This window comes from Biomphalaria glabrata, chromosome 8 (genome assembly GCF_947242115.1).
Source record: "Biomphalaria glabrata chromosome 8, xgBioGlab47.1, whole genome shotgun sequence".
NCBI lineage: Eukaryota > Metazoa > Mollusca > Gastropoda > Planorbidae > Biomphalaria > Biomphalaria glabrata.
Window position 1 is genome coordinate 10,469,867 of NC_074718.1, and position 13,803 is coordinate 10,483,669.

The 13,803-nt window shown below is 36.9% G+C and overlaps 1 protein-coding gene across 3 annotated transcripts in view; it reads right to left on the reverse strand.

Moving 5' to 3' along the window:
• LOC106057729 (hemocyanin 1-like) overlaps positions 1-13,803 on the reverse strand; it is a 63,235-nt gene that overhangs the window by 4,277 nt on the left and 45,155 nt on the right. For 2 of the 3 annotated variants that reach the window (XM_056037888.1, XM_056037886.1), the window contains exons 31-40: positions 11,867-12,125; positions 10,842-11,150; positions 9,453-9,651; positions 7,063-7,220; positions 6,828-6,954; positions 6,454-6,707; positions 5,535-5,660; positions 2,834-2,995; positions 1,796-2,055; positions 870-1,071 (exon numbers count right to left, since the gene is read on the reverse strand). In XM_056037888.1, coding sequence (XP_055893863.1) covers positions 870-1,071; positions 1,796-2,055; positions 2,834-2,995; positions 5,535-5,660; positions 6,454-6,707; positions 6,828-6,954; positions 7,063-7,220; positions 9,453-9,651; positions 10,842-11,150; positions 11,867-12,125 — 2,056 coding nt within the window. The remainder of the gene's footprint in view (positions 1-869; positions 1,072-1,795; positions 2,056-2,833; positions 2,996-5,534; positions 5,661-6,453; positions 6,708-6,827; positions 6,955-7,062; positions 7,221-9,452; positions 9,652-10,841; positions 11,151-11,866; positions 12,126-13,803) is intronic. The other variant, XM_056037887.1, reaches the window with a different exon arrangement.

Below are 13,803 nucleotides of genomic sequence, written 5' to 3' on the forward strand. Positions count from 1 at the left end.
GCATAACTGTAAATGTTATGTTTGACGAGTATTAATATTACACATAGGACTAGTCACTAAGATGTAGAAACTTGTATCACTATCAATGTGTCGCGAATGCTGTAGAATGCTTGGTTCGTGCTTCCGGGAGTCACACTTCACAAATAACAAACATAAATGATATAGATTAAGTGAGTCAGTTTTGGCAGACAAGATATAACATTTATTTAATAAAACAATATGCTGCACTTTATAGTAGTTACAAAAATGATCCAATATATAGAAATATAGTCCGCATAACAGTGGTATCAAACATATTCAATATACTAAGTCCCTTAAGAATAGGTAAATATATAACTTAACTATTAAATCATGTCCGCATCACAGTGGGTAACAATAAACTTCAATAATATGCATCCAGCTCTAAGTACAGAAAATAACTATCAAATACATGTACTGTCTCAAGTACCATAAAGGACTTCAAGTAACTAATTCACTCAACTCACTTAAGGTTACTACCGTCCGCAACGGACCAAAAGTTACTACTGACTAGAAGTCAATTTAGTCATTCTCAAAACCTGAGGTGAACCTATAACAGGCAATGTCAACCTAGACTGTGACAATAACCAACAACCATCTTTACTTTCTCCAACTAAAGTCAGGTACTCATTAGATTTGGGTGAACTCACGGGCACCCATAGAATCTATTCTTTATCAAGATTTGAGCCCAGGTCCTCATGTTCAGAAGCCAAGTGTTTAACCGCTTAGCCACTGTGCCCCCTACAGACTTATTGTTAAATATGTATTGATTCTCTTAGAATTTGAATGTGTCATACATTGTTAAAAATGTCTTCACATGCATATTTTGTTTTCACACACTGAAGAGTTACCTGACAGTTACAGACATGAAGTTTGACAGATACAGAAGTGTTGACACTTTTAAGCAAGAATCCAGCCAAAATTCTGTTTTTCATTTTCTTGTCATTTATCAGATATTCCAAATCATTGACAGAATGACCTCCGATCTTAAGATGGTCATACTGGTAGCCAAGGAGGTCATGGTTGAAAAGATCTTTAGGTAAAGAATGCTCTCTGAAACAAAAGAAAGTAACAAAAAATATTTAAAAAGAATTAGCATAAACTAAAATGTATTATTAATAAAATCTAGCTATTAGTGAATGATGTGGCATGTGCCATAATGTTTGGTTGAGTGGAATGAACTTCTTGGCTATCTATCAAGGGGGCTCAAGTTCCAAACCTTACTCCAGCTGAGTTGTATTTACTGAGCATCTAAAATAAAAAGCTTATATTAAGTGTAATCCTATTAGTTTTGATCAGTCATGTAGTTATACTTGTGACAGACTTGACCATAGTAAATCTGTGTGATTAGAAATATTTTTACCAATTGTTTTTATTTAGCTTTTAGCTTTCTCAATGTGCTATGATACTATCACTTGTCTGGACCAGTAGGGAAAGGGGGTTGTAAGAAAGGGGTATCTTGATAAATGTTTACATGATAGTTTTTTAAATGCTTAAAAAATGTCCACTAAAAGTGCAAGAGTCCTCAAGGGGACTAACTAATTCAACTTGTACCACCACATATATCAAGTATGATTTCTTTACCTTGTTGAAGATACCAAACAAAATAATTAATTACAAATAGATTTTTAAAAGTCGATTCTTGTGTTGTCAGGTAAAAGAAATAATTATGTGAAATTGCAGCTTAATCCGAGATTGGGTTTGGGCGCATTAATGTTTTTGCAAGACAGACAGAGTGAGTTGATATAAGCTTTGTAAAAAAGAATAATCTACTCACTTAGTGAATGTGTTCATGTTAAGTTCAGAGTTGAAAGGCTGCAAGGGTTGGTTCAGGTAGTTCAAGGCACATTCTGTTCCCAATGAAGGCAAGTGTCTTTCCTTTTGGAGTTCTTGCCAGATAAGCCAGATCTTGTCCATAAAGGAGTTGTGTATGATGAAGATTGGGTCGTAGGCAGAGTATTCAAGTGTGGACAATGAGTATAACTGGTCGCCTCCCAATGAATTAAGAATGGTGCTGTGCACCACTTGAAATTGAGCCTATGAGTAGAATAGCAATATGATATTTCACTTCAAAAATGACTTATTTTTTTACAATGCATGAGTTAAAAAAAAAAATCACTAGTAAAAAATATTAAATAGATGTCTATATATGTTACTTATTTTTAATCTATTTTTTTTAAAAACCTCTCGAATCTACAGTATGATTTAAATTTGATTATTATTAGTGTAAAAAGAAAAAGGGAAAAACTGCCTCACATAGTAAGAAAGAAAACACATTTTAATAAGGGAGATTTTAATTTTGTCATTGTAATATTCAAACTTTTAAATGTTGCTAAAAACAGTTTTAACTTCATATGTTTAGTTAAAAATAAAGTATTTTTCAGGAATCCATATCCTTGTTGCTCTGTGTCAAGAAAGAGTTTAATAAAAATGACAAAATAAATGCCACTTTATTTGACCTTTCTAAAGCACTACAATATAATTTACTACAATAAAGCATAAAAAATTCTTAGGTATTTCTGGCCCATTACTTCTTAGAAATAAATTTTTAAATGTAGTGAGCAACTCCAAAAACTTCAGTGAAGAGATTTAAGTACACTGCCTTTTCTACTTTACATAAAAGCAAAAGGACTGAAATATAATAGTCCTTGAAGAAAATTTAAACTTTTAAGTTGGCTGCAAAGATTATAATGAAAAATGTCAACAGTACAATACAGTGTACTAGTTAAAAGATTGAATATTGCTAATAGGTTATTTTAAAATAATCTGTGCTGCATTGTCTAGTACAGTCAAATAAAATGGCATGTTTGCTTACTGCAAAGTCACAGAAATCTATCTGCTCCAGAGCTAAGAGAACCATCTCAAACCGTTCCTGACTATTATCTGTATTGTTTGTGAACAGCTCATGTCTGACATCACGCACAGTGTAGGTATCTTCAGTGGGTATATACCCTCGAACAAAAGGATTAGGAACCACCTAAACAAAAAATAAATAAATTATATTGTAATGTAAAATATATCTTCTATAAAGAATACCGGTAAATTAGAATTGACCAAGAAATTTTTTATACAATGTTAAATAAAGCTATTATAATGTTGTGTTGCCAGTCACACCTATGTGACTCGGTACCCACTGCATTATTACAGGGGTGCCATAGCGTTGTTTAATTTTATGTGAAGCCATGATGACAGTGTTGATATTGGGGGGCCATGGTCCGGGGCTTTGCAAAGCCTGTAGTACAGATTTTGAGTCAGTGACCACAACAATCTGTGTTGCCCTCAAATGTCCCTCGCTGAGTTGAGAGTCAATGACTTTTAAGGCTTCACAGACTGCCATGGTCTCCGCATCAAAACTGCAAATACTACCACATGGTCCAAAGATTTTGACTGTGTAAGAGCCAAGAAAGTCGATGTAAGCTCCATAGCCTGCTCTTCCAGAATCTATTGATGCCGACCCGTCAGTGTATGCAAAAATAGCACTGGGCTTGAAGGTATTAATGGTCTCCAGAGCTAGGATTTGAAGGTCGTTAGATGAACGGCTTTGCTTAGTGGCATTAGGGTCTACTAATTTCAAGCGTATGTCTGCAGACTCTTTGGCCCACCAGGGAGGGCAAATTCCACCCACTGATCAGGCTGTAAGCTTTCATCAAGCCCTGGCTATAATACAAAAAAAACAGAAATGGAAAAGTGGTTTGAGTGCTGGGACAAGTCCCAAAAAGCCCGTGGAGTCTGGAAGCGCATGAGGCGCCCTGACCGCACTTCCCCGTGGTGGAGGCTGTCCAGGCCTTAGCAAGCTATTATAGCACAGTGCAGGACAGGCCACTGTCCTGTTGGCTCATATTTCTCGCGGCTATGGCCAAATTTTGATTAACGGTGCCCCCGCTGCGGGGAAGAAGAAGAAACCGTGCCTCATATTATGTTTGACTGCCCCAGATTTGCTGATCTCAGTCTCGACAGGTCTGGGAAACCCAAAATTCTCGACCTGTATGGCGACATTTATGCATTACACATGAAAGCAGGGTTTCTGTTCAGGGCTTTTGCAAGAGAGGATTTGAGCCTCTCAAGCCCTCACTCTAATGGAGTTTGATGATGATGATGATGATTATAATGTTGTACTCTTATTTACATTATTAAATGTAATAGAATCTTTTTCTATTACCATTTTTTGCTATTATTTAATTTTGTAAGTCATGCTCAGAGCGGTATGCTCCAATTTCTTTTGTGTAAATGCATGGGAGGGGAAATCAACTAGCAGATTTTTATCTCTCGCTTTATTTAAGAGCTCATCAAACACAACTCAAATCAGCTTGAGTTTAATCTTGAATTAAAAATTCCTAGACTCCATTACAATGTAAACTCTAGCCTGTTCAGTTAGACCATTAAGTTATGCCATCTTGGACAAATATTTTATTTTATTCCACAAAACATATTTTATTAATTCATATGTAGGACAAAGACATGAAAGACTTTATTTCCCAAGTACCATTGTTAGTTTTTAGATTGCTTACGTATGCCAGAAAACCAATAACTTGGCTCATTTAAAATCTCTATTTAACTTGCATACATGTATGAGTATGCCTAACATGAAGATATTTTTATGTATGTTGAATGACATGGAGAAACACCTGTAAATTTTAAGGTTTCTAAAATTGAATAGAATGTAAGACTATGAACAACCAAATAGATGTTGTTGCTTTTTTATCCAATGAAGTTCAAAGGCCTAGTGCTTTTATAAATAACAAAACCTCGAAAAGTTGGAAAAAAAATTGAAGATGTAGTGCTCATCAATGTCAAATTTAAAAGCTTTAGTCAAGTAGCCAATGTCAAGATGTACCCTACAAGACATAATAAGCAGGAAAAGAAAACAACTAATGCTCACAAAAGAGCATATTATGATGTGAATTTATGAACAAAATTGGCCTAGACTATCATTCATAATGTCCCTGGAGTAATTAAAGACTAAGACAGATGTAAAGTTGAGAAAATGGTAATAATTATCCCATAACTACCCCTTTAACCTGGTCTAAATAATATACAAAATGTCAGGTAAATAGGCCTATATAAATCACATGAGGTAAGACACATAAATCTATTATACCAGCAATGATTCAAAATTAAGCATTGGCCATTGAAAGTTAGCATTCTATATTATAAAGCACTTAAAAGTAAAGTAGCAATTATACATAAAACACTGAACCATAATATTCAAATACAAAAACAAAATTTATTAAAATACTCAAAAAGACACAAAAATAAACGCATACTCTTCGTTCCATATGCTAGGACAATTTTGTACAAATGCTCCTTCTTTCCTAGCGCTATTAGAGCATGGAATGGGTTGCCTGAGCTAGCCAGGAAAACCAGTGACTTGGCAGAATTTAGGTCATTGGTTAACATGCATGACTAAATGCATGACGCGTAGGACATAATCCTCTTCTTTTTTAAAGTAACGTCTTAATTATATAAAATAAGATAAGCAATTATATATGTTATCTTCACAAAACTTATAACCACACCTCATCTTTCAAGATATCATAGTAATCCTCCTCTGTAAAAATGGATGGTAGTTCTGTGGTGGGGAAAGTCCAGTCCCAGTAAGGTACAGCTATAGCACTGCCATGACGCTTAAGGGCGTGTTCAATCTAAAAGTAAAAATAACAACACTGACTATATGTTTTATTAAATTAGTAACTTCTCTTACTAACAGGTGAAAGGCTGAGGGGGGATACCTGGCGCCTGAAAACCAAGAGATTCAGGCAGATGAAGCTCATCAGAATAGTAAGGCAATTTAGAGGGTAAATCTGACTACAAACCCCCGCTGCCTTGCGGTACTTAGGCTTCAGGAGATAACCTCGAGGAAAAATCAGGAGTGAAGCCCCTTTGGCTTTGGGAGTATCAACTATGACATTCCTTCCGGCAGCTTCTGCAACTGAGCTGGTGCCAAATGTAATGCAAAGCGTTTCTTTGGATCACATCAGCAAGGCCGAAAGGGTAAGCTGAAGTGTTGGTTTCAGCATATTCATTCATGTACACCACACACCAATAGAGAGTCTTGAGGAATTCAAGTCATGAGTCATCCGCAGACTCAAAAATTGTTGTTATGTTCCTCTTTTCCATCAATACCTTATGGATTGTGACCATACATATTATAGCCCAGTTACTTCTGCTAACTATCATTACTAACTCATGAGACATATTTAGGCTACTAGATCAGCAAAATATGAGTGAGGATGACCCACTTCTCAATGGCCATTGGTTAATCAGGGTGCATATGTGGCCATCCCACTGCTTTAATTTCACCATATATAGGCCTATAGCTATAGTGGCTATATATATTAAGCTCCATAACTTAGGACCATGTGTAGGGAAACAAATCACTTTTTCCTTACGTAATCAAGTCTTTTTCTGAGTGTAAAAGATTAAAGCTTTTTTTACCTGCAGGGTAAATAGCCTATGCCAATGTGGGAACGTAGGCAGTCCCTGTGCACTACAAGCAGTAGGGTTTCCTTCTTCATCCTTGCAGCAAGCAGGGGCACCATGAAATGATGCTAATCTGGCCCAACCATCATCTGTCTGGTCCTGCTGTAAGTTTTGAAGAGCCACTCTCAAGCTGTGAAAATCTCTCTCCGTGAGGGTGCTTAGGTCACGCCTAATCAAGTTGGGAGTGACCAGTGTGAGGTGAGGATCTTCTATGTTTATCAAAAATGCAGTTCAAAATAGATAAGCAATGCACTAGCTATAACTGTGATTTAAAGCTGAAAAAAATTAACAAAAATTTAACAAAGCAAAACACCAAAAGGCATATCTACCTTTTGCTGGCACGAAGATGATGTTGGGACTACCAATTAAACTGCTGCTTAGTTGACTACCATTCATCGACTTTACATGCACTTTGATTTCATAGTCATCATCAAAACGCAAGGCTCTAGATTTTAGCTTCATTCAGTAGAAAAATACAAAGTAATTAGAGCATTTATAGACATATTTACACAATAGATTGACTTATTCCTTTAAATAACTTAAGTTATGTGATAGGTAACTTACTTGTTGAGTAATGTCATATTTGTAAAGTCTGTCAAATTGCCAAGGTAACTCTTCTGCACCACCCAGTACTGCAAAATAGCCACCTTCAGTGCATTTATGCACCGTACAGATCTCAAAATCAACAAAGGCTGACATTCTGAGCCCATTTAGCAGAAAGCCTGTGAAATAAGATTGTCTGGAGTTCTGGACAATGTACACCACAGAAACTGTACACCACAGAGAGTAATGTTTAAAATTATAATAATTTTTTATAGACCGATATCTGTATGGATAGAATGGAAGCTAAATTTGATTTAGTAGCAACGCATGAGACGAATCTTAGGAGACACAGAGATTGTGCCACAAACTTTGCTAAACGGCCACTCGCCCCCTCAACAAAGATGTGATCGATTGTAGAAATGAGGTTTCCTGGACCAAATCAAAGCGTTTTGGCTCAGCCATTTTTTTTTGTTGTGATGGACGTTTCGGCGCTGCCGTATTAAAGCTTGCAGTTTTGGTGAGCGACGTTTTAGCGCAAAATGATTTAGTCACATTATAAATGCTAATTTTTTAATGTCTTAATAAAAGGATGATACATATCTTTGTTTTGTATGGAAACGTGTTCTTTTATGTTAAGAAACAAGTTATTTTTGTCCATGAAATTTAGGAATTTAGTTTGACGTAGGCCTATAATTAGTGCTACTGCACAAGTACGAATATGTATATGTGGGTTTGTAGGATTGTGGCGTGAAAGGTTTAAACCGGGATAATCCAGACTACATGTCCCGAGTACATACTACAAGACCAAGCAGCCATCCATTGTTTGTAATATGCATTCATGAAATAATCAAAATTATTATAACTTTTTTTTCGGATTGGTGGAGGGGGGAGGGGGATGTGAATGTATAAACTAAATAATTCAATATAGTTTATGAAAATACTGCTTATTAAAAATGTGTTTTATGATTCACCATCATAACCTATCGCGCCAAAAACGACTGCACAAAAACGGCTTAATCAAAACGGCTGTGATAAAACGGCTGAAAAGAAAAGCCGTGCACCCTTTCAAGGCATGTTTTTAGTCTCTAAATGAAACGCGTAGACAAAAGGGCAGCAATACCACAGAGGACCAAAACAGGAAAACGCAAACAGGGCCCTGTTTAGCATGCCGTTTCGTACTTTCATGTAAGGTAATTATAATCGGTACCAGTTTGGAAGAGGCTGCAAAAGTCAGTGATGATCGAATTCTGTTAAGATAGATAAAGAAAGCTTGACTTTCTATTAAAATTTAAACATTAACTAATACTTAATAGAATTTACTTTGAAAACTAGATCTACTTTTTAAGTGATAGGGTCGGTAACTGAGAACAACTAGCCATAACATTTCAGCGTTGGGGAACAAACTGCTTTCAGATAACCGCTTTTACTTTCAGATTTGATTTAACAATACTTGACTTGTAAAAACTTATACAGAATGGCAGCAGACTAGACCATCGCGACAAAAGTTCGGAGCACATACCACTGCCCACACGATGTAGCAGCCCAGCTCTTGTGTAACCCCATACCATGGCAGGCGTTCAATGTTACTAGATGTTAATGGTGTTAGGCACCTAGTTTATATTATTAGTTAGTTAGAGACGCACCATAGAAGACGTATACTGAACGGGACTAGTGACGCTTGGGATATTTTGGGTTAGAGACTGAAAAATCAGTTAGCGATAGAATTCTCTTGGGTAAAGACGTGTTTTATTTGACAGAGACTTTTACTGTGGCCTTTTATTGGAATAAATATCTTATGAAGTGTTCATCAGTGTTGACCACATCTCTTCACTCGTTAAATAGATTGTCTTGCTTATTTTGTATTCTTGATCAACTACATTGAATACACACGAACAATAAAACTCAAACGCTTGCAGAGTAATTGATTGAAATTCAACAGTCATCTATAGTTGACCTCAAGGCAGTCTGAACAAGGTCATCACAATCGAAAGTATAATGATACAATTAGGAATTCATTATTTGTTTCATAGAAAAAGGAAAGTTTTGACTTAGAGACAATGAAACGACGAGTAAAATCAAGAATAGGATTTGAGGAAGATAGTGAATTGTAGACAGAATACTTCTGAAGGATTTAGAAAGAGGCAGTCTTTATGAACGTAGAGATTTGGCTTGACGGCATTCGATGGTTCCTTTCGTTATTATTAAACATCTTGTTCGAAATTCGCTATCAACTTCGATTAACTTGTTGCCCTTTCGCTTGTGTCCCTTGATTTTGCTGTGTGAGAGTTACCTCCGTTTGACTTATCTACAAAATGATAAGACACAGCTCGGAAGCGGCTAACAAAAGAAATGGGTTGGTTATATTCAGACCAAATGTTCTGCTATGCTAAATAAAATACAAAAACGTTTACCAGCAAACACTCGATCGTGTTTTGTTTTGCCCTTGATGTAGGCGTCCAGCTGAGAAACGCTCATTCCAGCAAACTCTAAATTGTCGTATCTATAGTGAAAATTAGTTTCGTACTTAAAGACAGCCGTTGGCAGGGATTTTTCTTTGGTGACTTCATTCAGATTGTAAGGACTTCCAAAGCTGAATGGTTTCAGTGGTTTCTGTATATAAAATATAAAATTACACGCTCTATCTCAATGTGCACTTTTTCGTATTTCTACAAGCAAAAAAAGTTCCTAATAAAATGGAAACCATTCTTAATAATTGACACACGCCACAGATAGGCCTACACATATACTTGGATTTTGTAACGTACTTTTTTGACAGCGTTGTTAATCTTACATTGTTAATTGCTGTATGAGTCCAATCGATCAGACAATTTAAACTAAAAGGTTTTTGGCCTGCTTCTTGCCTGTTATTCGTTTCTAAGAATTTACCATAAGTGGCTACGTTATTGTTATTTAAAACTCTCATTTACTGTGTCTTAAATATGGTTATCATGCAGCATTCATTTACAATCATTCATCATGACAAAGTTGTACAAATGCTCCTTCTTTCCTAGTGCTATTAGAGCATGAATTTGGGTTGCCTGAGTCAGCCAGGAAATCCAATGACGTCAGAATTTAAATAATTGATTAACATGCATGAATAGGAACACGCGTAGGACGTAATCATCTTACTTTTAAAGTAACGTCTGTATTTTATAAGATAACATGACCTCACAATAACGAGTTAAATTTTGCACGCAGATGGCCTACTATCGAACACTCTATAAATTGTTATGACAAAATGTTACCTTATAAATTTTTGTGATTATGGTCAGATGTTATTTAGTCCATAACTTGGCCCAGAGTGTGCGACGTCTTAGAAATAGCTGTGTTAAATATTAGAACTAGCCTGGACTTCTTCCAGACAGAGCGCTTTGTTCAATCAGCCTTTCAAGCCTAGAGTTTGACGAGTCTTCGGCTCAATTGTTTTAACAGTCCTAAACGGCATTTGGACAGCTAAATAAACATCTCTTAAACAGTCTTTAGGAAACGAGGTGGCTGTGCCATAAGGCGCTTGGCTGCCAAACCGGGGGCCGGGGTTCGAATCTTGGTGAAAACTGGGATTTTTAATTTCGGGACCCTCGGGCGCCTCTGAGTCCAACCAGCTCTAATGGGTACCTGACATTAGTTGGGGTAAAGTAAAGACGGTTGGTCGTTGTGCTGGCCACATGATAACATCGTTAACCATAGGCCACAGAAACAGATGACCTTTACATCATCTGCCCTATAGACCATAAGATCTGAAGGGGGAACTTTACTTTACTACTTAGTCAGTCTTTAACAAAATGCTAGCAAATACTTACTTTCATCATTTCTAAGGCACAATTACTCTTGTCTGGATCGTGTCCTCTATGCTTCTGAAGGGCTTGCCATACAGCCCAAAGCCTGTCCACATTAGCATGGTGAACAAAGAACAGAGGATCATAGGACGCGAAATGAAGATGGCTCATTGAGTGAGTCTCCGAGCCGCCAATCCAAACACTTAAAACTTGGCTGATGACCTCAAGTTGAGCCTGGAAATCACAGTAGTTGTCTTGTTCTAGGGCAAACAGTGCCTGCTCAAACATCCACGTGTCCCAGCCATGAGGGCCCATTTTGAAAATTTTGTCTACCTGTAAATAAGAAACAAACTACCAAAAAAGTGGTTTTCAGTGACATGTGTCTGTTGTACTGTGCGCGTATAAATAAGATTAAATATTTTCATATTTGATAAAACCTTAATAGACATTTAGAGCCCTAACCCCGAACCCTAACCTTTTGCTCGCGTTTAATCACGAAAGGAAATCTTCAGTAGAAGAATATAACTCTTTCAAAGTCAGGTGAGATAAATGACAGTCTTTGTTAAGTTACTCGCTTCAATATGATTTAACCAGAATGTATAAGCAAGCATAAACATGCAAAGTGTATCCATACACATTAGGAACAAAGAAGACATCGTAAAGAGTTATAGAATTATTGAACGGAAATTTTATGTTCACAATTTTATTTATCTCTTTTGTACAATATCTGTATAGCATAATACGGACTTTTACATTTGACTTCAATCTTTCTACTGACTAGCTACAATTGCTAGTAAAATTAACTTTCAAATAACTGTCAAAATATAACTTTAAACAAATCAAATACTTTTTAAATACCATAAATAAGGGAAAGCACCACACAATCACTGCTATAGCTCTAGATACTGCAATATTTGTCCCCTTTATATATAAAACAGAAGTTAATTAATTCACACTAATGGAATAACTTATTGATAACCAGTAACTAATTAGTGCCACCTAGACATACCGGGGCTTTCTCTGAAGCAATATTAACTCCACAAACTTACCAATATATCTCTGTCAGTGTAAACACCCTCAGATCCAATCTTAGAGTGTACAAATGGATTAGGTAAAGTTTTTCCTGTCAACGGATCATGATAATTGTCATCTTCCAGAAACTCTGGCAATTCAGAACCCTCCCTGGTCCAGTCCCAGTAAGGGAGGCCAACAAGAGCGCCATGGCGTCGAAGAGCATCCTCAACTTGCACCGTGTAGAGGCGATGCCATGGAAGAAATGTGGCCGTGCCGATAGGGGAGCAGACATACCTAGACAGATACAAGAAGTTTCAAGTCAATTAAAAGGAAGGTTCAGACCTTGAGATCTAGAGGGCAGATGACGTTAACGTAATCGGTTTCTTTGGTCAACTTTTAACGAGCAAGGTGTCACGTGGTAAGCGCAACGTCCAACCGCCTTTACTTTCTCGAACTAAAGCCAGGTACCCATTCCATTTCGGTGACTATGGAGCGCCCTAAAATCCCGAAATTCAAAATCCAATTCTTCACCGAGATTCGAACCCAGAACCCCAGGTTTGGAAGCCAAGCGCTTTACCACTCAGACATCGTGTCCCCTGTTTCAACAATGTAACACAACATATACAAGTTACCGTCAAATAGTGTCACGGTCGTAAGAGACGTGCAAACAGAATGTTTATATATTGAATTTTTGAATACTCGAGTACTGCTAATAGAATACATAATAATCATGACAATATATTCGATGACGAAGATGTAAAAACCTATTAAAAATTTAATAAAAGAGACTAGCTTGTTTCACGGTTAAATAAAAAATCGGTCTGTTCACAGGGGCGTAGCTAAAAAATCCCCATTGTTTGGGGCCCGGGGGTTGACCCCTTTGGGGGCCCCTGCATTTTAGATAATATTTAATTTTAATGTAAAAAGCACTAATTTGGTGACACCCTCTCAAGTGGGGGCCCAGGGGGATTTTAAAATTCACCCACTACTCCCCTCACCTTGGCTACGCCACTGTCTGTTAATGTTCGAGCTTCATGTTTAATCTACTAACAATTCGGATTATATTGTGTATTATTGCTTAACTAGCCATATATTACCCGCGACCCGTGTACCATTGTACATGTAGTCACTGAGAGTGTTTGGGAAACAATTAAACGAAATAATAATGTTATAAGAAAGCGAACGGGTGATTGTATAAAAGTATGATGAAACTATCAAAATAGCTAATTGACATTAAGTCATTAAAAAAAAAACACAACATTTGCTTGTAGGCCTACATAGATCTATATTTGGATCTAGATCGAGAGTCTAGATACTATTATATATAAGATGTAGACATACTATTATAAGAGTGTATTAAAGGGCTCAAGAAGCTTAGTAATTATTGTATGTTACTATGTTAGTATATTTAATATTCCCCATATAGTCTCATGTAGCCTGTCCAATCAAAGTGTGTTTACATCGGGAGGAGGGTGAGCGAGTCGACTTGCGTGCATGGAGTCCCACATGGTTGGGCGACGTAGATAATTATATATACAGATATACAGTGTGCTCAATCTTTTCACCAGTTCTACTTGATTAAATTATTTTAATTCCTAAGAGAAATTCTGGTATCTGTTCACCTAAACAATGTCCTGGAAACTTTGGATATTAGGGCCTAAGATTCAAAATTCTTTAAGCTGAGTGGCGAATTATTAAAGTAGGCAAGTCAAAATGAGGCTTGTCGACTCTGAAGAATAATGAGGAATGCAGTATTTCATGTGGCAAGGAGACCCCAGCTGTATGCTACCTACATATTCTGCCACACTAAGCACAGGCATAACAATTTTACTCTGGTGGTCGAATTAGATTTTCCTTTCGCATCTACGTCTGTCCTCTGCAGCGGATTTTCCTTTGGTCCCAAATTTACATCCCGCGGCCCTTGTAAGTGACCTCCAGGCTCCAGCTGTGTCGTTCTGAATCCGTATGTAAA